This window comes from Megascapheus bottae, chromosome 1, assembly GCF_031878675.1.
Source record: "Megascapheus bottae isolate mThoBot1 chromosome 1, mThoBot2.hap1, whole genome shotgun sequence".
NCBI classification, from domain to species: domain Eukaryota; kingdom Metazoa; phylum Chordata; class Mammalia; order Rodentia; family Geomyidae; genus Megascapheus; species Megascapheus bottae.
Genome location: NC_143509.1, coordinates 30,578,492 through 30,605,398, shown reverse-complemented (window position 1 = coordinate 30,605,398; position 26,907 = coordinate 30,578,492). Strand labels below are relative to the sequence as shown.

The 26,907-nt window shown below is 48.7% G+C and overlaps 2 protein-coding genes across 3 annotated transcripts in view; one reads left to right on the top strand and one right to left on the bottom strand.

Moving 5' to 3' along the window:
* Elavl1 (ELAV like RNA binding protein 1) overlaps positions 1-3,739 on the bottom strand; it is a 37,973-nt gene extending 34,234 nt beyond the window's left edge. The window contains exon 1 of the mRNA XM_090341660.1: positions 3,596-3,739. The gene's annotated coding sequence lies outside the window, so the exon portion shown is untranslated. The remainder of the gene's footprint in view (positions 1-3,595) is intronic.
* Positions 3,740-3,952: 213 nt separating this feature from the next.
* On the top strand, positions 3,953-26,707 carry Ccl25 (C-C motif chemokine ligand 25). 2 transcript variants are annotated; one of them, XM_090329776.1, is made up of 7 exons: positions 3,953-4,082; positions 20,591-20,714; positions 23,028-23,145; positions 23,459-23,583; positions 24,118-24,202; positions 25,945-26,000; positions 26,510-26,707. In XM_090329776.1, the coding sequence occupies exons 2-7, from the start codon at positions 20,642-20,644 to the stop codon at positions 26,539-26,541; spliced, it is 489 nt and encodes a 162-aa protein (XP_090185902.1). In that variant the 5' UTR covers positions 3,953-4,082; positions 20,591-20,641; the 3' UTR covers positions 26,542-26,707. The 2 variants fall into 2 exon arrangements, with proteins under 2 accessions (XP_090185902.1, XP_090185894.1); XM_090329768.1 differs by lacking the exon at positions 3,953-4,082 and adding an exon at positions 20,412-20,454.
* The last annotated feature ends 200 nt before the right edge of the window (positions 26,708-26,907 follow it).

Below are 26,907 nucleotides of genomic sequence, written 5' to 3'. Positions count from 1 at the left end.
GAATGAGGCTCCAGGGCCTGTGGATATTTTTTACATCTTCCCACTTTCCTCATTGGCTCCAGTGGTATGTTTTCTAATCTCCAGTCCCACTGTTCCTTTTGCCTTCTCTTCCTTTTCATTTCTTTCTTTCAGGCCTGGGGCTTGAACTCAGGGTCTGGGCTCTATTTCTGTGCTCAGGGCTAGCACTCTACCACTTGAGTCAAAGTGCCCTTCTGGCTTTTTCTGTTTATGTGGCACAGAGGAATTGAACCCAGAGCTCCATGCTTGATAGGCAAGTACTCTACCACTAAGCCACAGTCCCAACCTCCTTCTCAGTTTCTTAGCGACCACCAACTTCCAGTCATGCAAGGGCTAGCAGTGTTGGTCATTGTTGTTGTTGTTGTTGTTCTTTCTGGCTCACCTCAAGCATCCAACTACACTGGAGTCTTGTGGGTTTTTTTTTTTTTGGGGGGGGGGTCGGTCATAAGGTTTGAATTCAGGTCCTGGGCTTTGTCCCTGAGCTCTTTTGATCAAGGCTAGCACCTTTACTACTTGAGCCACAGCTCTACTTCTAGTTTTCTAGTTGTTAATTTGAGATAAGAATCTCATGACTTTTCCTGCCCAGGCTGGCTTCAAACCATGATCCTCAGACCTCAACTTCTGAAATAGCTAAGATTATAGGTATGAGACACCAGCACCTGGCTAGACCTGTGGTTTTGACTTCTATCTGCCTCTACCACTGTAACCTTGGGTCACACTTTTCTGATGTGAAGGAAAGCAATTTCCTAACTGGTTTTCTGGCTCTACCACCCTCCGGACCCCTCCTGTGCATACCTGATGTTCTCTCTGCTCAGGAGCCACCTCTGATAGCACCCAAGCTCTCTGCCCAGCAGCCATGGAGTTCTGTCACTACTTACTTCACTCTTCTTGCCCTGGAAGTACTACATCACACATGGCTTTCTGAACAAGCTGAAATGGCCCCATCTTAATGGCTTGGCCTCTGTGGTTCCTGCAGACCACTTCTGGTTGGTCTTGGCCTAGCTTCTTCTCCCACTCCTCCTGCTTAGTTCCTTCAGGAAAGCAGTCAGGGCCCACCTAGGTTTCTTTTCTCTCTGCTGCCACATCAGCCAGTGCAGAATCATTACCACACTGGCCAGGGGAGCTAAATAATCCACACACATAAACACACCATCGCTTCCCCACAGTCCAGCTCCAGGCCTAGGACACAACTGAGAACAAGAAGAGTCCTTCAAACAAGGAAAGCTGGGCTCACTTCCCACCTATGGGCTGGTTTCCCTGGGTTTTCCCCAACCCAGAGACCAGTTCTGTTGCACTACTGCCACCTAGGGAAAAAAGACTGCTACTACATCGCTCTCACCATTCAACATTTAACTAGATACAATAAATTGAATGGGATGGGAACACAAATGAGGGAACAGTAGCTTTGGGTGGGAGTGGAGGAAGGGAGGCAGCTGGAGGCGGCTTCAAGGGGAATGAGCTCTGAGCTAGACTATGCAGCACGAGAAATCGAGAAATTGATCTTTGGGTGGAAGAGAACAGCATTCTAGGCTGGAGGGTCTACGTGCAAAAGAAGTCAGAAAGGAAGGCGAGTAACTGCCATCTTCAGCTGAGAGTTTCTGACTATCTTTCAAGCTGCTCAAACAAACTAACAAGATTTGTTTTTACGCACTCCAAGACTTTTAATCATTACAGAGCCGGTCAGATCTGCATCAGTAAATGTAGGTTCCCAGAGTATAGATGGAGATGAGTAGACAGCGCTTTCCTAAGTCTCTCCCTTCCCTTTCTACGTGCTTCCTTGTGACCTACCACTCAACATGTGCAGACAGATTCTGCCCCTCAAACCTAAGCTTCAACACAAACACTATTTCCCACCGCGTGTGCCATGTTTATAAATCCCCAGCCTCTTCGTGGATCTCAGTCACCACATTTTTAAACAGATTCCAGCTCTAAGTGTGGCACACAAATGATCAATGACAGGAGAAAGAACTTCTTTGAAATAAAGCCTCTTGGGATGCCCAGGCTCTTTAATGCAAGTCCAGTGGTTCAGAGAAGGGCTCTGCATCACAGGGCCTGACTTCAAATACTATCTCAGCCACTCAACATGAGACTGATTGTATCAAGTGAACAATCTAAGCCTCCTTTGCTTCATCTTTAAAACAGAAGTTCTAACAGCATCTACCTCCAAGGCTGGAGACAAAGGTCTGTGATGTGTCAAGTACATGGCCAATGCCTACCATGCCCAGACCATGTAAGACACTAACGCTTGCCTCCATCCTTAAATCTGCTCAAAACTTTCTTCCTTCCTATATTACAGAGAGACTAACACTGATGGTGTTGGTTCAAAATCTTGGGAGCAAGTCCTATGGAATCAAGATGAGGCCAGACAATCTTTATTTATTTAGTTCAGTGGTGGGTCCCACCTGGTTATGGGAGGGGGTAGGGAAAGGCAGAGAAGACCCCTCCCCAGGTGACATCTATCTGAAATCACTGTTGGTTTTCACAACTGGACACAGATGACAGGGATGCTGTAAAAACTTCCTACAATGCACAAGGTGGACAGGACCACCAAAAATGTATCCGACAATTTCCCTTCACCCCTCCCCAACTATAACATCCAGCTTGAGAATCTTTCTCTAGTTTGATCATACTACCTATTTTCCTTTTCTGGAAAACTGGGCATCAAGATTCAAAAAACAAAAGAAAAGACAAGGAAAAAAAAAAAACAAACCACTTTCCACTAATGGGGTCTCGATCGCTCCAGGGGGACACCCCGTGCAGAAAGTTCATCTCCATCCACCCTGTGTTCCCAGTGGGTACCAGAATCCCCATCTACAAACCTATCAGTCCTAGACACCGGAAAAGGAAGACCGTTCGTCCCTCCATTGTTCAAGTGCGTGCACTCTGTATTTTCTACCTATAAACACATTTTACAAATCCAAACATCCCACGCCCCACTAACAGCTTTGTTAGAGATGGCGATCAAAAAAAAAAAAGAATCATCTCTTTTTTCTTCTTCTTCTTCTTCTTCTTCTTCTTCTTCTTCTTCTTCTTCTTCTTCTTCTTCTTCTTCTCTAGGACTTGCACACGTACTGAAGGGTTTGCACACTTCTAAAAGGCCCTCGGACCCCGCTGCGCTGCCCTGACAACCATCACAAAAGAATCCGTAGTGTTTCCCGAGGGAGCCAGCCCGTGGGCAGTGACCTCTGCGCTCTCCAGGCGCTCCCCCCGCTCCCCCCGCCCCCAGCTCTCACTCCTCGCCCCCGGATCTCCGGGCCCCCGGACATAGAGCCCGGCCCCCAGCCGCGTGCCCACGCCGGGTCCACCTCGCCCGCCCCTCGCGGCGTCCAGAGGAATCCGGCCCGGGGCCTGTCTCCATACCACCACCACCACCACCACCGCCACCACCACCGCCACCACCCCGCGACTGGCCAGCTCCCGCCCGCCCGCCCGCCGCGGCCCGCGCGCGTCCCCTCCCGGCCTGGCAAGGCCTGGGCCTCAGCCGGTGCAGGCCCGCGGGCGCCCGCGGCCCGGCTAGGCGAGCGCAGGCCTGCCGCGGCCTACTCCATCGGGTGCGGCAGAAGGCTCCTTGCCTCACCTGGACACGGGCGGGAGGGCCCGGGACTGCTCCGGGGCGGGCGGGCGGTGGGCAGCGGGGCAGCGATAACGGCTCCGCTCGGCCTCGGTAGCGGTGGCGGCGGCGACGGCGACGGCGGCGGCGGCGGCGGCTCCTCCTTAGCGCGCACGACCCGCTCCGGCCCGCGGCCCGGACACGCCCCCCCGTAGCGAGAACGCCCATTGGCGGACCTTCTCCACCGCGCGCTGCCAATTGGTCGGTGTGGCTGTCGCGGTACCGTGGGGCGCGCGGGGAAGGCGGGACTTCCGGTCGACGCTGCTTGCGATGGGCTAAGGCTGCCGGCGAAGACGCGGGTGGCCAGCGATGGCCGCGGAAAGAGCCAACTGGGGCCTGGCCCACCGAGACCGTGTGGAGACAGCGGATCTCGGATCTCTCTGTCGAACGCGTGCTGTGTGTTCTACCCCTGTCCATCGCGCAGCTGTTGTCACCACCGCTGCTGCCCAGTAAGGTAGGAGCGAGCGGTCAGCGCACCGACGCTAGGAGGACAGAGCCTGAGTTCGAATCCCGACCCTGACGTTTGCACTCTACGTACGTTTGCACACGGGCTGACGTCACGTACCCAGGCCTCTGTTTCTTTATCGGTTGCGATAAGAAGTGAGATTCTGGTGGTGGCTTTAGGACCAGAGAGTTTGCAGAGGCTCCGCCTCCCATTCATTCATTCATTCATTCATTCAGGTATTTATTTATTTATTCATTTATTTGGTGCCTGCTCTGGGGCTTGAACTCAGGGCCTGGGCACTCTCTGAACTTCCCTCCTCCCCCAAGGCTATTGCTCTACCACTTGAGCCGCAGCTCCACCATGTCTGGCATTTTAGTGCTTGAATTGGAGATGAGTCTCACGGGTGGGGGAGTTTGGCCTGGTGGTAGAGTGCTTGCCTAACGCGCATGACGCTCTGGGTTCGATTCCTCGGGACCATATACACTGAAAAATGCTGGAAGTGGTGCTGTGGCTCAAGTGGTAGAGCGATGGCCTTGATGGTGCTCAAGCCCTGAGTTCAAGGCCCAGGACTGGGGAGGGAAGAGAGAGACTGACTTTCATGCCCGGGCTGGATTTGAACCGCCACCGCGATCCTCAGATTTCAGGCTCCTGAGGAGCTAGGATTACAAGCCTGAGTCACTGGTGCTTGGATTATTAAGATTTTATTTTCTAAGCCTGGTGGCTCACGCCTGTGATCCTAGCTACTCAGGAGGCTGAGACCTGAGGGTTGAAGTTCAAAGCCAGCCCTGCAGGAAAGTCTGAGAGACTCTTATCTCCAAATGAACTACCAGGAAACCGGAAAGGGTGCTGTGGCTCAAAATAGTAGAGCATTAACTAACCCTGAGCAAAAGAGCTCAGGGACAACGCCAAGGCCCCAAGTTCAAGTACAACAACTGACAAAAAAAATTGGGGGGGGGAGGGTGGGTCATGGAGCTTGAACTCTGCCTGGGTGCTGTCCCTGAGCTCTTCAGCTCAAAGCTACTGCCCTACCCTTGAGCCAAGCCCCACTTCCCCCTTTTCTAGAGATAAGTTGGAGATAAGAGTCTCTGGTCCTTTGGTGTTCAGGGTGGCTGTGAAACTTGATCCTCAGATCTCAGCCTCCTGAGTAGCTAAGATTACAGGCATGAACCACCTTGCCAGGCTAAAAAAAAAAAAATTTTTTTTTTTAAATTTTGTCTATGCCAGTTACTAGGCAGGGAGGGAGACTAAAAAGAAAGAAAAAAATGTGCTTAGAACTGGAGACATGGCACAAGTGGCAGAGCACCTGCTTAACAAATACAAGGCTCTGAATTCAAACCCCAGTGCCACCAGAAAGCCCCCAAATAGACAATAACAACCCACCTACTAATATTTTGGCTAATATTATCTGCTGGTGGTGGTCTGAAGAAATATATATACAAACCATATACATATTTTATTTTTCTTTTTGCCAGTCCTAGGATCTAAGCACTGTCCTTGGACACTTTTTGCTCAAGGCTAGTGCTTTACCACTTGAGCCATAGCACCACTTCCGGTTTTTGAGTAGTTAATTGGAAATAAGAGTCTCATAAGCTGGCTTCTGCCTGGGCGAACTTCAAACCATGATCCTCAGATCTCAGCCTCCTGAGTAGCTAGGATTACAGATGTGAGCCACCAGCACCCGGCTCCACTTCCAGTTTTTTGTTTTTTTTGTTTTTGTTGGTTTGTGGTTAATAAGGCTTAAACTCAGCCAGGATGCTGTCCCTAAGCACTTTAGCTCAAGGCTACCGCCCTACCCTTGAGCCAAGCCCCACTTCCCATCTTCTAGAGGTTAATTAGAGATAACAGGTCCTTTTGTGCGGGTGTTGGCTTCCTACCCAATCCTCAGATCTCAGCCTCCGAGTAGCTAGGATTACAGATGTGAGCCACCCGTGCTTGGCTTGATAATGTTTTCTTTAACCCCAAATGTCCAAAACAGTTCAACATGTGATTAAAATTAAAAATTGTAAAATCTGTTGCATTGCTTTTTTTTTTCTCCCACCTGTGTTTGAAATTCAGTGTGTATTTAACATCCCAAATTGGACTGACTACATTTCTAGGCCTCAGCAAACACATTGCTACTACTACATTGGACTAAGTACTGCTCTGATAAGAAGACAATAGAGAAATCATGGACAGTGCTCAGGCCCTGAGTTCAAGCCCTAGGACTGGCAAAAGAAAGAAAAGAAAAGAGTCTTATGGACGTTAGTACCTGGACTGGCTTTGAATCATGATCCTCAGATCTCAGCTCCTGAGTAGCTAGGATTACAGGCATGAGCCACAGCGCCTGTCTCTTCCCTTCCTTCCTTCCTTCCTTTCTTTCTTTCTTTTTCTTTCTTTCCTTCCTTCTTTCCTTCTCCCTCTCTTTCTCCCTTTCTCTTTCCTTCTTTTTTCTTTTTCTCTTTCTTTTTTTCCTTCTTCTTTCTTTCTTTCTTTCTTTTCTTTCTTTCTTTCTAATTATCATCTACAAAGGTTCAGAGTGCCAGAAAAGCGTAGAATAGAAACACCCAACCTCATTTTAGGGTAACCAGGGAGACCTTGCCTATGCATACAGAGTTTCAGCTTGAGACATAAAAGAGAGCCTATTTGAGGCAGAAAGAATAGCAAGTGAAAAGTCCCTGAGGCAGGTAGGAGCCCAGCTGAATTTGGCATTGAGAAAAGGACCTCTATGGGGACATGAGCCATAAAGGGGACTCTGAGATTGACGGGATATCATGCAGCATGTGGTTGACTGTAATGAGATGAAACCAGGTCCTGAGAGCAGCAGAAGTCTAACAGGGACAGGGTAGTGATTTGAACTTAGATACGATTAATCTAAGGTGTGAAGGTTAAAGGACTGTCCAGCCACCGCCATTTATCCAAGTTCTAATTTCTTTTTTCTTTCTTTTTGGTTGGTCATGGGACTTGAAATCAGGACCTGGCACTGTCCCTGAGCTCTTGTGCTCAAGGCTAGCACTCTACCACTTTGAGCCACAGCTCCACTTCTGGTTTTCTGGTGGTTCATTGGAGAGTAGAATCTCAGACTTTCTGCCTGGGCTGACTTAGAACCACAATCCTCAGATCTCAGCCTCCTGAAGATGACACACATGAGCCACCAGCACTCAGCTCTAATCCCTTTCTTCAGCACAAGCTGTGGGGGTTTCATTAGATCCAGAATCACAGACACGACTCTCTCACAGACATGAGTTCTTGGACCTGGGCTGAGAACAGTGTTCTTTATGGAGAACAGTAGCTGAACTGGATGAGAGCAAAGGTATGCTGAAGCCAAACATGTGCAGGGACCTGGGTTCCAATCCAGCCCCATAGAAAGAAGGTGAGGGAAAGAGGGACTGCCAGGCAGAGCCACTGACTAAAACAATGGCTCAGATTTATGATTCTGGGTCAGGATTGCAGCTAGTGAGGACAGAGGCCTTTGAGCTGACACTGAAAAGGTGGCAGTCCCCAGCTTTGCCAAGGCTCTAACAAGCTGTTTCCAGAAGTTTTCAGAGACTTGCTGTGTTAGCCAGCTTTCCATGGCTGTGATAAAATGCCTAGGATAATGGACTTAGAAGGAAAAGACTCCCAGCTTCCTAGGTTTCAGTCCATGGTCCCTTGACACAATTTCTTCTGGGCTGTGATGAGACAGCATGGAGGCAGGCAGCAAGTGCTGGAACAGAGCTGCTCACCTCATGGCCTCTGGGAAGGAAAGAGAAGAAATCTGGAGCCGGGGTGGAGAAGCACTCTTCTAGAGCTTACCCTAGGAACCTTCTTTGCCAGTCAGGCCTCACTCCTGTAGTTCCCACCCACCTCCCATAGTCCATTCAGCTCTCAGTCTATTAATGACTTCATCTGTTGATGACATCAGAGCTCTCATGATCCAATCACCTACTGAAATGGGCCTCAGAACAAAGCCATATTGAGGACCAAGCCTTGAAGACATTAACTTTTTTTAATTAATTAATGAATTAATTAATTTTTTTTTTGACAGTCCTGGGCTTGAGCTCAGGGCCTGAGCACTGTCCTTGGGCTTTCTCAAGGCTAGAGTTCTACCACTTGAGCCTCAGCACCACTTCCAGCTTTTTTCTATGTATGTGGTACCGAGGAATTGAACCCGGGTCTTCGTGCATGCTAGGCAAGCACTCTACCACTAGGCCAAACTCCGGCCCCCCATTAACTTTTTTTTAAAACCAATCCTGGGGTGTGAACTCCAGACCTGGGAGCTATCCCTGAGCCTCTCTGTACTCAAAGACAGAGGTTCTACAACTTGAGCCACAGTGCCACTTCCAGCTTTTTCTGAGTAGTTCATTGGAGATAAGAGTCTCATAGACTCTTATCTGCCAGGGGCTGATGGCTCACCCTTGTAATCCTAGCTACTCAGGAGACTGAGATCTGAGGCTGATAGGCAGTGAGCTGGTAAGAGAAGTCATCTTTAAATAAGGACTTAAAAATAAAAGACTTACATGAATATATGCTTTCTTTTTCATTGTTTCTTTCATGCCAGTACTAGGGCTTGAACTCAGGGCCTAAGTGCTATCCCTGGTCTCTTTTGCTCAAGGTTAAAGCTCTATCACTTGAGCTACAACTCCACTTCTGGCTTATTGGTGATTAATTGGAGAGAGAACCTCTTAGACTTTTTCTGCCCAGGCTTGCTTCAAACCCAATCCTCAGATCTCAGCTTCCTGAGTAGCTAAGATTATAGGTGTGAACCACCGGCCCCTTAGATTTTGTTTTGCATTTTTTTGTTTGTTTCTTTATGCCAGTCTCTGGGCTTGAATTCAGGACCTGAGCCCTGTCCTTGGGCTTTCTCGAGGCTGGAGCTCTATCACTTGAGCCACAGCACCACTTCTGCCCTTTTTTTTGGTATGTATGTGGTACCAAGGAATGAAACAGGTCTTCATGCATGCTAGGCGAACTGATAGGATGGACCCAGGGCCTCCTTTCCCATAGTTCTGGTGGTTCATTGGAGTTAACTTATAGCTTACCATGAACAACAGTCACCACTGCCCTGGGCCCCCTCTTCTCTTCCCATAGTTTAGCATGGCCTACATAACACCATGCCCCAATTAGAGCAGTAGATAACTAGTTCCCACCCCTTTACCTCGGGATGGCACTCCCTGGTTAACCATAAACCATTTGGGCCACAGCATCCCCCCAGAGTAACCTTCAGATATGGACAACTGCAGACCCTCTCATCTACCATTTGGACAGTATCCATAAATCCTAGTCTGCCATGATGAAGCTCCTGTTCCTCACATCCACCCCAGGGTCTCCACCTCCTCTTCACCCCTAAACTCCACAAGTTGGGCATTAAACGTTTTCCTTTGTTCCCTGTACCTGAAAGTCGGCGTGGTTATTGGTAAAGTCTGCATATTATCTAACACAAACACTCTGCCATCAAGCCAATTTCCTGGCCCCCTAACTTAGTTTTATCTTAGGTCACTGAGTTGATTTTCAGATTAGCAACAGTTTGGAAATTCCTGATGAGATCACTCCCAGAAGAACAAATAGCCCCATGGTCCTAGTTTCTGAGTCCTTGTCCATTCTTGCCCTGTACACAGTTTCTCACTTCAAGGCTGGCCTTGGAGCACTCAGAAGTGCCAGCTTTCCACAGGAATTGCTGTGTTAATAAACCCACTTAGTCAGGCACTGGTGTCTAATACTTGTAACCCTAGCTATTTTACGAGACTGAGTTCTGAGGATTGTGGTTCAAAGCCAGCCTGGGCATAACACTCATCTCTAAATAAACTACCAAAAAGGCCGGAAGTGGTAGAACATTAGTCTTAAGCCAAAGAAGCTCAGGGATATAGTGTCCAGGCCCTGAATTCAAGACCCAGTACCAGCAATAAATAAATAAACCCACTTCTGTGTCAAGTTGCTTGGATGTGGCACATTGCCACTTCTGGAGCCCCTGTGCCACAGTGCTGGGCACAGCACATGCCATGCCATCCTGACACCCATCCAGTAAACAACACTGAGGTCAATGTCCCCAAGGACTGTCTATCAGAACATTTGTCATTGACCTGAACCAACCTGGGAAATCTTTTCCCAGGACTTACTCTCAGTCTCACCCTAAGGCTTCACTTTCCAGCAGCAAAGCACTGGGGATTTCAAATCTCTAAGGTTTCCATGGGAAAAGCCACACCACTCTGTGCCCCGGGGCCATGGAATGTTCCAGTGAGTCCTGTTGTCCCAAAACAATATTGACAATGACCCTGTCCACTCTTAGGCGCCTTCCTGAGTGAACCATAAACCAATAATTCGTGTGTGTGTGTGGCAGGGAGGGATTGGTCCTAGGGCTTGAGTACTGTCCCTGAACTTTTTTTGCTCAAGGCTAATACTCTGCCACTTGAGCCCCAGGGCCACTTCAGGTTTTCTGATGATTCACTGGAGTCTCATAGGGCCTGGAGCATGGCCTAGTGGTAGAGTGATCACTTAGCATGCCCTGGGTTCCATTCATTGGTACCACATACACAGAGAAGGGAGAAGTGGTGCTGTGTCTCAAGTGGTAGAGCTCTAGCCTTGAGAAAACCCAAGGACAGTGCCCAGGCCCTGAGTTCACGTCCTAGGACTGCAAAAAAAAAAAAAAAAATGAGTCTCACAGACTTTCCTGCCTGACTGGCTTTGAACAACAATCTTCAGATCTTAGCCTCTCAAGGACTACAGGTATGAGCCAAGGGTGCCTGGCCAGTAAATCCATTTTTACCACCCTGTTTCTACAAATTCAGTAGAGGCTACTATGGCATTTTTTTTTATATTGTCAGGGTAATGTACAGAGGGCTTACAGTTACATTTGCCAGATAGTAGGTACATTACCTGTCACACAATGATACCCCTTCTTTTCTTTTCTTTTCTTTTTTTTTTTAAGAGTTTTTTGCATGCTATGCAAGCACTCTACCACTAGGCCAAACTCCCTGCCCCTTTTTAAGAGTTTTGCTTATTCATTTTTTTTTTTTTTGCCAGTTCTGCAGCTTGAACTCAGGGCCTAGCACCTGAGCCACAGCACCACTTCCAGCTTTTTCTATGTATATGGCACCAGGGACTCAAACCCGGAGCTTCATACATGCCAGGCAAGCACTGTACCACTAGGCTAAACTCACAGCCCCATCCAATTGTATTTTGTGTCACAAGTTCCCCTGTTTGCTGTGTCTCCTGTGTTTTACATGTGTCTGTTGGTTTGTTTCTTTTGTTTTGCTTTGTTTTCCTTTGCTTGTCTGATTTTTCAAGGAAAAAATAGTGGTTTCTAGTAGCTCTCATGTTGGACAGCAGGCACTACTATCTCATTCCAGAACTTTCTCACTGCCATAGGAAGAAGAAACCCTGTCATCACCTCCATCCCCTCCCCCATCCTAGCCCCTAACAGCCTGTGATCCAGTTTCTTCTGACTGGATTTCCTTTTCTGGATACTGTGAGGACTGACTTAAGGGCAGCCAATTTGGGGGAGATTTTCCCTTTTGGGGGGTCCTGGAAGGGGCCAGGACACTCGCAGAAGCGTCGGGTCAAAGAGCTTCCCTTTCTCTACCCACCAGGTAATTTCCCCAGTCATTTTCTGTAAATACCTGAGCTATCTGCCATACTATCAGCTGGTCAGAGGGGTACACTGACCTTCTGACATGTCTGTCTATCCCGCTGAGAGGATCTGTCGCCTCAGTTTTCCAAAATGGGATAAAAAGACATTTAACTCCTCAAGGGACAGTCCACAGTGCTGTCCTCCAAAACTTTCAGACCCTGGATCTCTTAGAAACCATTAAACCAAATCTTTGACTGCAACAGTCTTTCCACAGTTTAAACTGGACAATGATCAGGATTGGTCCAAACAGGGCATTTTTGGCTCCCAAATTGTTTTCTTCTTCTTTTTCTCTGTCATAGGGCATGAACTCAGAGCCGAGGCACTGTCCCTGAGCTTTTTCACCCCAAGCTAGTATTCTACCACTTACAGCCACAGCACCGCTTCCAGTTTTCAGGTGATTAATTGGAGATTAAAAGTTTCATAGAGCCGGAGCCAGTGGCTCACACCTCTAATCCTTGCTACTGAGGAGGCTGAGGGCTAAGGATTGCCATTCAAAGCCAGCCCAGGTGTGAAAGTCAAATCTCCTATTAACCACCAGAAAACCAGAAGTGGCGCTGTGGTTGTCAAAGTGGTAGAGTGCCAGCCTTGAGCTGAAGGGCTCAGGGGTAGCACCCAGGCCCAGAGTTCAAGCACCACCACTGACCCCAAAAAAGAAAAATCACAGAGTATCCTGCCTGGACTAGTTGCCAGTTGTGAACCTCAGAACTCAGCCTCCTAAGTAGCTAAGATTACAGGCAAGAGCCACCAGCACCTGACTCAAATTCTTTTTTTGTTGTTGTTGTTGTCAGTGGTGGGGCTTGAACTCTGGGCCTAGGTGCTGTTTCTGAGCTCTTCAGCTCAAAGCTAGTGCTCGACCATTTGAGCCACAACTCCACTTCCCTGATTCAAATTCTTAAAAACTTCCTCCAACATTTGAAAATGGTCCAAGAAGGCCAAGAGTTTGGCCTAGTGGTAGAGTGCTTGTCTAGCATGCACGAAGCCCTGGGTTCAATTCCTCAGTACCACATACATAGAAAAAAGCCGGAAGTGGTGCTGAGGCTCAAGTGGTAGAGTGCTAGCCTTAAAAGAAAGCCCAAGGACAGTGCTCAGACTCTGAGTTCAAGCCCCAGGGCTGTCAAAAAAAAAAAAAAGAAAGAAAAGAAAAAAGAAGAAGAAAGAGAAAAAGAAGAGAAAATGGTTCAAGGTCCCCATATCCAGGCCTGGCCTTGTCTCCACTCCTATCAACCTTGTGGTTCCTTCCCGAGCCTTCCCCAAAGATTGCATCACCCCACTAAGCCAGCCTCCCTTCCTCTTAGCCTGATTTTAAACTCTGGAGGAGCAACCCCTTCTATCTCTCTCTTCACCCCTTCTCCCACGATCTCATACACCTCACCCCATCTCTACCTTCGCCTTCAGATCTACCTCAGCTTTCTCCCTACACAAGGCGGCCAGCAGGGAGGGCCTGGTCACTATGTTCCATTTTCTCTCATGGAAAACACCATGGCTTCTTTGTGTCTGACCCCACCACCCACCACAAAAGATTATAGCAGCCAGGCTGGTGATCTCACACCTGGCAGGACATATATGTCATCTTATTCTTTGTCCCCTGAAGGCAGGAACTGGATCTGGACGGCAGCATATGTGTATGCAGGCATGCTCCATGGACAGCCCCCAGTCTATGGGGATGATGGTCCCCAGGGGAAAAAACACCTGGTGGAAATGACCAGACTAGATCTCAAGATCTGAAATGAATGATAACCTGTCTCCTGGCCTTAAAAGCCTTCAGCTATGAAAAGATCACAAAGTTACTCAGAAAGAAGAACTTCCATCTCTCTTTTGTAACTGCTTAGCAGAAGCAGTGACCTAGAGACTAATGAGAGCCATTTTTACCTCTACCTTTATCTTCTGTCAACTCTGGATATCTGGGGGGAAAAGAGGGAGAGAATCTCCAAAAACTAGAGGATGGCCCAGAAACAGCTGAGCAGACATTACCACAAAAATCTTTTAACAATACAGAAGCGGAACTCAAAAAGTTCAAAAGGGGTACACACCAGTGGCGCAGGCCTAGAGTCCTAGCTACCCAGGAGGTTGATATCTAAGAAATGTAGTTCAAAGTCAGTCCAGGCAGGAAAGTCTGTGAGACTCTTACCTCCAGTGAACCACCAGAAAGCTGAAGTAGTGCTGTGGCTCAAAGTGGTAGAGGGCTAGCTTTGAGGAAAAAAGAGCTCAATTATTCACCCAAAAGCCCTATAGCACAAGTGGTAGAGCGCTGCCCTTGAGAGGAAATAAAAAGAAGCCCAGGAGCTGGGTGCAGTGAGTCATGCCTGTAATCCAATCTACTCAGGAGGCTGAGATCTGAGGATCCAGATTCATAGTCAGCCTGGGTACTAAAGGCCGTGAGACTCTTACCAGAAAACCAGAAGTGGTGCTGTGGTTCAAGGGGTAGGGTGGTAGCCTTGAGCTGAAGAGCTCAAGGATAGTGCCCAGGCCCAGAGTTCAAGCCCCAGTACTAGTACACAGAGTTATTAATATAAAAGTCTCCTTGGCTCCTGACTGCAGGACATACATTTTACACAAACCCCACACTTTAACCTTGAACCATGATAATCCATATCACATCTCTTGTCTCCAGCCTTCGCCCTTCACCCATTTAACCCTTACCTTCTTGGCACAGCTGTGGGGCTTCTAGCACTGGTACCATCAGCTGCCACAACTTTACCCCTTTCCATACTATACCCAGTTTTCATCATCCATCTCCAAACACCACCAGCCAATCCTGACCACCCCCTCATGCTAACACACCCTTCTCAGCCTCCTCCCCGGAGTAGGTAAAGTAACACCCCTTGCAGGCCAAAACTATGCTCTCCTGGCTGGCTACTTCCACTGACAACTTCTGTCTGTCCACACCAGGCCTCCTTTTGAGGGGGAGCCTATGTTTCACTTTTAAGAATCCACCAAGCCGGGTGCCAGTGGCTCATGTCTGTAATCCTAGTTACTCAGGAGGCTGAGATATGAGGATTGGGGTTCAAAGCCAGCCCAGACATGAAAATCCATGAGACTCTTATCTACAATTAACCATCACAAAACTGGAAGTGACGCTGTGGTTCAGGAGTAAGGCAGTAGCCTTGAGCTGAAGAGCTCAGGATAGCACCCAGGCCCAGAGTTCAAACCCCACAACTGACAAAAATAAAAAAAAAACCACCCAGCCAGGTGCTGGTGGCTCACATCTGTAATCCTCGCTATTAAGGAGGCTGAGATCTGAGTATCACAGTTTGAAGCCAGCCCAGCAGAAACATCCATAAGGCTCTTATCTCTGATTAATCACACACACACACACACACACACACACACACACACACACACACACACAGCCAGAAGTAGAACTGTGGCTCAAGCTAGCCTTGAGCAAAAGAGGTGAGGGACAATACATAGGCCCTGAGTTCAAGTCCCATGACAAAAAAAAAAGAAAGAAAGAAACCACCCAAACTTTTCTCCATCTCTTTTTTAAAATATAGAGGATATTTCCATTCATGCACATAATACACTTTGATGGAGTTCACCCCACTAGTGTTCTTTCTTGTCCCCTGCCCCCTTTCAAATAATTTTAATAGGTTCCATCCCATTTATACACATATACATAGAATATTTGGATTACAATTGCTGTCCTACCACCAATCTTTTCTTATAAACTTCCAGTTCCTTGGCAGTTTACCAGATCCTGTCCTCCAACGCAGTAGGAGAGCCTATGCTCTCCCACCGAGTTGTCCCCAGGACAAACAAAAATTCAATTCATCCAGCCTTGTTCCTCATGCTGGAATGCACGGGTTTGCCTGCCACACCCTGGCCATTTTCACACTGGAGTATCACAGAATCCCCCCTCCACACACACACCCCTAACAAGAGATGAAAAGACACAGCCGACAGAGTGACTGAACGCACACTCCACACACATGCCTGTAAGTGAGAGCAAGAGAAAGCCAGATGTTATCAGTCTATTAAAGATCACACAGTCGGAGAATGGCCCAGGGAGCAAAGATCAGAAACAGATGACTGAGAGGTCAAGGCAACCTGAGACACTGCAGGAAGTTTTGAGGGGAGGGCCATGGGCAAGGGTGGCCCCAAGTAGAAGGCCATCCATGCTGGAAGAAGCCCAGTACTCACTTTCCTGGCAGCGATGCTCACATTGGTCAGAAAGATCCTTTGGTGGACATAGCAGGGGTTCATAAGTCCCTGTGGTTGACTCCACCCACAGAGGGCAGCAAGCGCCTATCATCTTCAATAATCTGCGATCTTTAATCTGCAAGCTAGGCACCAGTCGCTCAGGCCTATAATCTTAGCTACTCAGGAGGCTCAGCTCTGAGGATCAAGGTTGGAAGTCAACCCAGGCAGGGAAGTCTGTGAGATTCTTATCTCCAATAAACTACTCAGAAAAAGCCAGAAGTAGTTCTGTGGCTTAGATGGTAAAGTACTCAAATTTTGAGTCAAAGAAGCTCAGGGACAGTGCCTAGGCCCTGAGTTCAAGTCCCAGGACAGGCAAAATAATAATAGTAATAGGAAGAAGAAGAGGAAGAAGAAGAAGAGGAGGAGGAGAAAGAAGAAAGAGGAGGAGGAGGAGGAGAGGGATGATGATGAAGTTATTGGAAATGTCAGGTACTATAGGCTCATTCCTGTAATCCTAGCTATGCAGGGGGCTGATATCTGAGGATTGCAATTCAAAATCAGTCCTGGCATGAAAGCCTTATGAGACTGTTATCTCCAACTAACCACCAAAAAGCCAGAAGCAGAGCTATAGTTTAAAGTGGTAGAGGATCAGACTTGAGTGGAAAAAGTGAAGGGACAACACCCAGGTCCTGAGTTCAAGTTCCCTTAAATGAGGATGCCCCTTAAATGAACTAGCTCATGCCCACCTCATTCAGTGAGCAGCTTAGGTTAACACCAGGTTTTCAAGCATGCCTGCCTCCAGCAACCCAGAGGCCAGAGGTGCTCAGGTCCTCTGGATGGAGAGAAAAGCCCTACTGGCTTCAGACTTCTTTCCAGAGGTAGAAGCTCTCAACTCACAATTGCTTTTCTTTCCCAGGGAAGTCAAGATCACAGAAACCAGAAAACATGGGGCCAGGAGTTTGGCCTAGTGGTAGAGTGTTTGCATAGTATGCACGAAGACCTGGGTTCGATTCCTTGGTACCACATATGTAGAAAAAAGCAGGAAGTGGTGCTGTGGCTCAAGTGGCAGAGCTCTAGACTTGAGAAAACCAAAGGACTGTGGCCAGGCCCTGTGTTCAAGGCCCAGGACTGGCAAAAAAAGAAACCAGAAAATACTTTTCTCAAGAAGGACAATTGTGCCAGGCTCAGTGGCTCACAGCTGTAATCCTAACTACCTAGGAGACTGAGATCTGAGGATCAGGATTCAAAGCCAGCCCAGGCAAGAAAGAGTATGAGACTCTTATCTCTGCCCACCTCTATGTCAAGAGTTCACCTTGATGACTCTTCCCATTTTTCACATGACCTTGACTGAGCTCGGACTCAGGCTGGACCACAACTACCCCCTCCACCTCCAGTTGAATAAATTCCTTCAGCAACTGTCTGGTGCCTTGTTGGTGAAGGTCACCTTTTCTTGGCTTGGCATGGGAGGCTTTAAATAGCCTGTCCCCTCCCACCTTATCTTCCGCTGTCCACCCCATCCTTCCCTCCCCTCCCAGGCAGCTTTTCCTAGCATCCTCCTCTGCTGAACTCCAACGCACACCTGCTTGTCCTGTTGTTTCCTCCACATCCCTGATGAAGGCGCTCTGAGCATCCCACACAGACACATCCAGCATGGGATGTCACCTTGCTACAAACTCCCTCCAGGGAGTTCTGTGACTGTCACCTATCCTCTGTCACCAGTTCTCTAGATGTCACTTGGCATCTACTTATTTAATACCTTTTTCCCATATAGTATTTTGTTAAGAATGCTTTACTTAGCTGGGTGTCAGTGTCTCAGGCCTGTAATCCTCGCTACAAAGGAGACAGAACCGCAGTTCAAAGCCAGCCCAGGCTTGAAAGTCCATGAGACTCTTATCTCCAATAACCTGTTCAGAACAAGCCAGGAGTGGTGCTGTGGACCAAGTGGTAGAGTGCTAGCCTTGAGTAAAACAAGCTCAGGGACAATGCCTAGGCCCTGAGTTCAAGCCCCAAGACTGCCACCCCCCCCTAAAAAAAAGTGCATTACTTGTCCTCCCTGACCCTCAGGCTCTACTTCAGAATGGCGGGTCCCAACAGTAGGCACCTGGATGGATCTGCCACCTGTGTGACCACACAAGGTGCCTTTCACTGAGTGGAGAAAGCCAGCTCTTGCTCATCCCTGGGCCATTGACTGCTGGCTTATCTTGTGGGAAGAAGAGGCCTCTGCTTGTCCATTCAAACCTGGGGTGTGCTCATTCCTTGCAGTCTGGCCAAAAGACCCCCTCCAACCACCCCCATCAGCAGAAGCCCTGCGCTCCAGCTGTGCTCATTTCACACTTGGCAGGGAGTCATCGAGAGGCATGGGATCCCCCAATTCATTGAGTCCTCAGCCTTAATTCAGGGTCTCCATGAAGCATCCTGTCGCCGGCCTGGCCTATCTCTGTGCACCCTGCGCCCTGGCCCCTGGGGGCGAGGGGTCCCCGCGTCCCGAACCCCTCCTCCTAATGTAGGCTGCTGGTGAGACAAACCCTGGGCGGGCAGGGTGGGGGAATGGGCTCACACGCCACAGGCTGGCCTCCCGCTAACTCTGGGGTAGCTAGCCTCTGCCCGACAAGGGTGCAGGTGAGCCATAACGGGCAGGCTGGCCCTGGCCCGCCACGCCGCGTCCCCAAGCCCGCAGCCACGCGGAGCGGCGTCCCCACCCGGCCTCCCCCACCCCGAGTAGGGGGAACTTTAAGCCCCCAAGTGGAAAAAGCCGGCTGGATGTGGGAGTCTGGGCAACCCGACTGACACTGCAAACCCTGCCCCTAGCCTGAGTTCCCCCCCCCCCCACAAGCGGCAAATAAGCAAGCCCCACCCACCCGCACCAATCCCCACCCTCCAGGCCACGCCCCCAGCGACAAGCCACGCCCACACACCTTGCATCTACCAGCCAATTCTCAGCAGCATCCATCAAGCCCCGCCTTTAGCCCCCTCAAGCCCCGCCCTAGCTACAGAGACTAGAACCTTAAATACCATTCGTCAAGCCCCTCCTCCATTCTGAGTCCCACCCACCCGGCTTCAGAATAGTGGGGACAGAATAGGTGAAGGGAGAGTTATCTTTTTTTAATTTTTTTTAAAGATTTTATTAACATCGATTTTTACATCATATTTCAAATGTCATGTTTAACAAACAAGTATTCAAGAAAGGATTCTCTATATAAATTATGTTTTGCTAAGAGCCTGAGAAATGACACAGAAGTTCAGTGTGATAAATACTCAGAGAAAGGTTGCTGACCAGAGCAATAAAAAGTTAAAAGCCATCAAGCGTTGTGCCGGTAGCTCACACCTACTCAGAGCCCCAAGGACAGTGCCCAGGCCCTGAGTTTAAGCCCCAGGACTGGCAAAAAAAAAAAAAAAAAAGAAGAAGAAGAAGGAACTTACTTGATGACTTATGTAACTGTAACCCCTGTGTACATCACCTTTACAATAACAATTTTTAAAAGTTTGAAAAGTTGGCCTAGTGGTAGAGTGCTTGTCTAGCATACATGAAGACCCAGGTTCCATTCGGTGGTACCACATACATAGAAAAAGCTGGAAGTGGTGCTGTGGCTCAAGTGGTAGAGCTCCAGCCTTGAGAAAACCCAAGGACAGTGCTCAGGCCCTGAGTTCAAGCCCCAGGACTGGCAAAAAATAAAAAAATAAAAAACAATAAAGACAAGATAAAAGCAATCAGCAATTGGCCGAGTCCCATCCTCCCTCCCCACTATCTTCCCCAACTCCTTACCCTTGTTCTGCATATGTCACACTGAGCCAAGCCTTGTCAGTGAATTTTGCTTTGCTTTTTTCATGGATATGGTTAGTTATCTGAAGCTCCTGTCTTTGCTTCCAAAACCCAGAACTTTTCTTGTTGTGAATATTTTTTGTTTGTTTTTGTGAAAGTTTCTGGGGCTTGAACTCAGGGCCCGGTTGTTGACCCTGAGCTTTTGCTCAAGGCTACCACTTTGAGCTCCACTTTGGGTTTTCTGGTGGTTAACTGGAGATAGGAATCTCATAAACTTTCCTGCCTGGACAGGCTTTGAACCGAGATCCTTAGATCTCAGCCTCCTGAGTAGCTAGAATCACAGGCATGAGCCACCAGCACCCCACTTAATAACATTTTGCATTGTGATTACTCTCAATATAATCTTGGAGAAAATTCACGTTTGAACATATGGCCATCGACCTGCAGAATGTTCTGGGGTGTGTACTAGGCTTGGCAATGATCACCATTATCTGATTTCAAAAGAAAAAAGACCCCATTTCCTGAAATGGCTTTCTCTCTCTCATCCTTCCCTTTGTCTGTCTAGCACCATGGAGGTGAAGTCAGAGAGAAGGTAAAGGATCTTGAAACAAGGACACAGTAGGGGTGCTAGCCTGAGCGTCCGGGGATGGACTGGGGGAGACTAGAAATTCAATGGACAGGAAGCCTTTGAGGTCCAAGTGGAGTTCAAACCTTGATATATGCAGTAGGAGCCCAGAACAGGTGGGGAGGAAGGGAAGGAAGCGAGGGAGGGAGCGAGGAGGGAGGGCAGAAGATTGCAGGGTGGAGCTCCATCTATAAAGGGTGCAGCCAACCTGCTGACTCCACAGACTGTAAGGTGTACCTTAACAGCGCCACTTCCCAGGGCCTACCAGGCATCGGTGAGTCTTCTTTCTAGCCCTGCTTCAGAAAAGCAGCGGGTCCTTATTTGCTCTAGTGACCCATTGCCTGGGCCACCTCAGGACCTGGCTGAGCAATGTCAGTTTCTGTCTTCATCGCCTCTCTCTGCCTCCCCAGGGGACCCTCATTATCTCCTGAGGTAGCCAAAGAGAAGATCCAACCTGCACCATGCATTTGTGGCTCCTGTTCTGCCTGCTAGCCAGCTTCATGGGATCCTGGGTCCCCACTCTGCTTGCACAAGGTATTGTCTTCAGCCATATCTACCTGACCTCCCCTGGACCCTCCCCTCTCTATCCATCCTTCCTGTCCCCCTTTGCCCCTCCTCACCTCCAGCATTCTCCCTAGTCTCATCTCTACTGAATTCTACAGTGGTGTCTGTCCAGGACATGGCCTAGATTCCTAGCATTGTTCAGTCCCTGGGGTGGGGGGAAATGGAAAGGGTTCCTGATTGATTCCTTGATGCAGAGTCTCCCCATTCCTACAGTGTCTCTTTGGCAGGGTTCTGGGACCTAAGGTCTGTGGGGAGCAATGGTGGGTAACTTCTAGCTGTAGGAAAAGCTACTAGGGCCAGGACCCCTCTGCAGTGTCATGGCTCTGCAGAGCTGGCAATGTCCTGAACACCTTCAGGAGTGGAATCCCCTCCAGGCTCTGCCCTGCCTTCCTTCCCTGTTCAGTCCTGCTGAGCTGTCACTCAAACCCTGAACCTCAGTTTCCTCATCTGCAAAGTGGGAATCTGCAATTCCTACTGCATGAAGCAGACATAAAGATCCCTTGTGGCTGTGATCCTAGCTACTCAGGAAGCTGAGCTCTGAAGATTGTGGTTGGAAGCCAGAAAAGTTGGGCAGAAAAGTCTTGACACTCTTAGCTCCAACAAACCACCAAAAGAGCCAGAAGTAGAGTTCTGACTCAAGTGGCAGAGTGCTAGCCTTGAGTGAAAAAGCTGAGGGACAGTGCTCAGGTTATGAATTCAAGCCCGTGCACACACACACACACACACACACACACACACACACACACACACACACACCGCTCAGCAACAATCATTATTGTTATTAATGGAGAAGCTTTTGAGCAGCCCTCATTGGAGCAGGTGCTAGATTTCTTTCACATGCCTCTTCCAGGCATGTAGTGTCATTCAGAAGCTCTGATACCAGGTGCTAGAAGACCACTGGCTCCCAGCAAATGGCCAAGCAAAGCCCCAGGCCAGATTGAGACCCAACGGCCTGACTGTCCTCCCTGCTTCTGTACAGGGTTTGATGGGTCCAAGTTCCAAGCCCCCACAGAAACTACCCTTTGACCAGGAGAGCGTCTGAGCTTTGTTCTCATATCAGAGCCTGGCCCAACCCCTGCCCTTTGATCTTGGGGTAGGAGGGGGGAAGGGCCCCCCAAGCCTTGGAAACTACCTGCCAGGAACCCTGAAACCCTAGATCCTTGTCCTCAAGAGCCAAGGTTGGGGAATGGAAAGAGGACTGAGTCCCCGACCTGCTGCACTGTTGCTGGGCTTGGCTAGGACTTAGACCTGGTCCCTGGAGGTGGCTTGTTCTCTCAACTCTGGACCCCTACTCTGGACCCCTTTTCCCTAGCCATTATATACCTTTCCCCAGAGATTCCCCTAAGACACTAGGTCCAGTTTCTCTCTGCATTGTCTGGACATTTGGCACCTAATGATAGCTCTTAACATGTTTAACTCTCCCCTTCCCCCAGTCCTCCCTCCCTCCCTCCCTCCGTCCCCCAAGCTGGAGATGGAATCCAGGCCTCAAACATATTTATTCATTTATTTGCAATACTGGGATTTGAACTCAGGGCCTTGCACTTGTTAAGTGGGAACTATACCACTTAAGTCATGCCTCCAGCCTTTTTAAATTTTAGGTAGTGTTTGTGGGGATGTAGGGGGGGGTGGTAACTGGGGCTTGCACTCAGGATGCTGTCTCTGAACTTTATTGCTCAAGGCTAGCTCTCTACCACTTTGAGCTCCACTTCTGTTGGTTTTTTTCTTTGTTTTTGTTTGTTTTAGTGGTTAATTGGAAATAAGAGCTTCATGAGGATTTTCCTGCCTGGACTGGTTTTGAGCCATGATCCTCAGATCTCAGCCTCCTAAGTAGCTAGAATTACAAGCATGAGCCACCAGCACCCTGCTATCTATTTGTTTGTTTATTTATTTATTTATGGGGGAGAGGGAGGGGAGAGTAGGGAGGAGGAGGCCCAACCTGCAAGTTGGATGACGAGACTTTAGAACTAGCTGGTGAAGTTGGCTTTAGGAAGTGTGGCCTCACCCTCCTATGATTGGCACCTGTGCCCAAAAAAGGAATAGAAGGGGGGTGTTTTGTTCTATTCCATCATAAGCCTTCTCCAGCTCCTGTCACCTGTCCCCAAATGAAGAGCAAAGAGAGAGCTAGACAGCTTCCTCAATTCCCATGTGAGGAGCTCGCCTGTGCTGGTGTAGAAGCAGTGTATGGGTGTGTATGTGTGTGTGTCCATGTGTGCACAACTGCCCACAGCTGGGAAAAAGCACACCCCCAGGGATTCAAGTGTGAAGGTGGCCTTGTGTTTGCAGGTGGCTTTGAGGACTGCTGCCTGCGCTACCATTCTAACATCAGCTGGCGAGTTCTCCGGCATTCCAGGTATTACCTGCGCCAGGATGTGAGTGGAAGCTGCAATCTCCCCGCTGTCATGTGAGTAGGATCACGAGTGTCAGGACACACGTACAGCTTTGCTCTCTATCCCTTAGTTTTCTTTTTCTTTCCACTCAAAGCTGGTGCTTTACCACTTGAATCACAGCTCCACTTGTGGCATTTTTTTTTCTGGTTCATTGGAGACATGTGTCTCTCGGATTTTTTTCTTTTTCTTGCCTGTGCTTGTTTCGAACCAGGGAATCTTTAGGTGTCAACCTCTTGAGGAGCTAGGATTACAGGGGTGAGCCGCCAGTGCCTGGCTTTTGTTCTCCATATCCATTACCCCGCCCCCCCTCCTCTCCACCCACCATAGATTCTACCTCCCCTGGAAAGGCCAGATCGTGTGCGGGAACCCTCAGGACAGAGGGGTGCAGAGAGCCATGGGGATCCTGAATGCTCGGATGAAAGCTGGCCACATCTCCCAGAAGGCCTTGCACGGTGGGTAAGACCCCAGCCCAGCATCTACTGGAGGAGGGAGCAGAGGCATCTTCTATGTCTGTCAGTGGATATGTTACGCTTCTAAATCTCTGGAGAGCAAGTGAATGACCAACCACCTGAAGCATCATCTGTGGGGTGTGTGTGTGTGTGTGTGTGTGTGCAAGAGCAGAGAGAGAGAGAGAGAGAGAGAGAGAGAGAGAGAGACACACACACACACACACACACACACACACACACACACACACACACACACACACACACACACACGCTTGAAGTCAGGGCTTAGGTGCTGACCTTAGTTTTTCTCTCAAGGCTGGTACTCTATCACTTTAGACACATCTCCACTCCTCCACTCCCATCTCAATGCTTCTAATCAGGACACTTCCAGCTGCTTGCAGATGGAAATTTCAAACTCAGGCAAAACTCACCACTTTAAACAAGCAACCAATAGGGGGCTTCAGGCTCAGCTGGACCCAGGAGCTCTGAGTGTGTGGGTGGAGCTTTTGATTCGTTTCTCTCTCCATATGCTGCTAGGCCTTCTTCAGGTTGGGAAGAAGATGAATTCTGAAAAGCTCAAGGACTCCAGCCACAAGAGGAAGGCCTTCCTCAGAAATTCCAGGTAAGGGTTCTTCCTCCTCTATCCATCACCTTTGATGATGGCTGATGGCTCAGGAGGGGTCTAGCTGGCTCCCAGCATCTACCTCCAGGTCTCAGGAGAGCGGCTTGGGTACAGTCAGCCCAGCGTGTACCACGTGGTACATGCTCAGGCCACCAAAAGACCTTCCAGGCTTTTTGTCAGTGCTAAATATTTCCTTTCTTTTTTAAAACTTTATTTTTTATTTAATTTTTAATTTTTATTTTGCCAGTCCTGGGGCTTGAACTCAGGGCCTGAGCACTGTCCTAGGACTTTCTCAAGGCGAGAGCTCTACTACTTGGGCCACAGCATCACTTCTGGCTTTTTTCTATATATGTGGTACCAAGGAATTGAACCCAGGTCTTTGTACATGCTAGGTAAGCACTCTACCACTAGGCCAAACTCCCAGCCTAGATATTACCTTTTTATCTTGGCTATTTTCAGGGCAGGGTCTTATTTCCTGCCAAGGTAGGCCTGAACTGTGAACCTCCTATTTGTGCTTTTCCAGATGGATGGAGATGACAGGTGTGTGCTAGTCTCTCTGGCTATCATAGCTCTCCTGTAGCTAGGAGGAGAGGTATACATGACAGTGACTGGCCATTAAATGAGATGGAGTCTCAAGAACTTACTTCTTCAGGCTGTCCTCAAACCCTGATCCCACATCTCTGTCTCCCAAGTAGCAAGTGTTACAGGCTTGAGCCACAGTACCTAGCAGCACATTTTTGTCTGTTTTTTTTGTAGCTGTTTTACTGGAGATTGAACTCAGGGTCCTCCCTCTTGGGAGGACCATGCCCGACACTGCCAGAGCCACGCCCCACAACTTAGGACGTGCCCTAACACTTGAGCTAGTTTCCCTGCCACACAGCCATATCCTTGCACTTGATTTCCCAGTTGAAGCCACGCCCACAGGCTTCCGATCTTTCAGGTGAAGCCAAGTCCCACATTTCTGACACCTCCTCTCATGTCAAGACAGAGGCAGGGGGTCCTACACCACAACCAAGTTCAGATCCTCACCTAGAGATAGCGCCATTTCTCACAGGTTAGACACTCAGTCCTACAACACTGTGCTCATTTAAGATGAACATAACTATGTCTCTGCTGGGTGTTTGATGTCTCACACTTGTGATCTGAATTACTCAGGAGACAGAGATAGGAAAGATCACATCCAGGGCTAATCCTGGCCCATAAAACCTATCGGTGTGATTCTTCCATCTCAACCAATAAGCTAGACATGGTTATTGGGCATCCCGTCATCTCAGTTACATAGGCATAAATAGGAGGATCGAACTCTAAGGCGGGTGGGGGGAAACAAAGGCAGTATTCAAGAAATAAAGTCTGGGGGTGTGGATCACGTGGTAGAGTGTCTGCCTGGTAAGCATGAAGCCCTGTGTTTAAGCTTCAATAACTAAAAAAAAAATACAGTCAATCTCTGAGTGTTTCCTCATCTATATATGATAGCAATACTTTTTATTTTTAAAAACTCAGTCATGGAGCTTGAACCCAGGGCCTGGGTACCCTGAGCTGTTTTGCACACTTCAAATGCTCTACCACTTGAGCCACAGCACCACTTCTGGTTTTCTGGTGGTTCATTGGAGATATGAATCTCACAGACTTTCTTGCCTAGGCTGGGTTTGAACCACAATCATCAGATCTTAGCCTCCTGAGTGGTTAGGATTACAGTTTTAAGCAACGAATGCCCAAATAGTAATACTGTCTTTATTCTACAGAGCTGTGACGGCGGCCAAAAAGACCCACAATAACAAACTACTCAGAACAGTGTCTGGTATGTAACACATGGCTAGTAGGCTGTCATCATACTTTAGAGGATCAGCCATTCATGGGGAGAGGGAGCCTTCTCCTTGTGCCTCCTAGATTATTTTGTGCATGTCTGAACGTGTACTCATGTGCCAGTACTAGGGCTTATCCTCAGGGTCTGGACACTGTCCCTAAGCTACTTTACTCAAGGCTAGCACTCTACCACTTGAGTCACAACTCCACTTCTAGCTTTGTGGTGGTTAATTGGAGATAAGAGTCTCCTTGACTCTCCTGCCCCAGCTGGTTTTGAACTTTGATCCTCAGATCCCAGCCTCCTGAGCAGCTAGAATAACAACCATGAGCCCTTAGCGCCCAACTTCCTCTCAGCTTTTTATTGGTTGAGATGGAGGTCTTGTTAAATTCTTACCTAGGCTGGTCTGGAACTATGTCCTTCTGATCTTTGCTTCCCAAGTAGCTGGGATTCCAGCTTTGAGCCACTATTACCCAGTTCCAACATGCTCATTTCTTATTTCACAGTGTCCTATGTCAATGGTACTTGGCCTCTCTGATCCATCCTTCAAGACTCTGGGACCTCACAGCGGACTTTTCTCTGCCTCAGTGCCACCCTGCAGCCTTGCCTTCAGCCCAAATATCTACCCTTTACTGTCACAACCCCCTGGGCACCTTGCTGCTCCAGGGGCCACTGAAAAGTTTGCGACCAAATCCTTGTAGAGAGGCCTGAATGGGCTGTGTTCTTCAGCACAACCCACCTGCTCGTATCCCTTCAGATGCTGGCCCAAGGTTAAACCCCGGTCTGTACTTTTTCATTTTTTTTATAACTTTGAAATAAAACATTTAGAAAAGATGTCATTTATGCACCTGTGCTGTTTTACTAGAGGGTTCTCCAGCTCTGGGGCTGAGTTCTGCAATGACTC

Coding starts and splice junctions, on each gene's coding strand:
- Ccl25 (XM_090329776.1), top strand. CDS start 20,642: ATGCATTTGTGGCTCCTGTTCTGCCTGCTAGCCAGCTTCATGGGATCC. Junction 23,146..23,458: donor TGCAATCTCCCCGCTGTCAT/GTGAGTAGGATC, acceptor CACCCACCATAG/ATTCTACCTCCCCTGGAAAG. Junction 23,584..24,117: donor CTCCCAGAAGGCCTTGCACG/GTGGGTAAGACC, acceptor ATATGCTGCTAG/GCCTTCTTCAGGTTGGGAAG.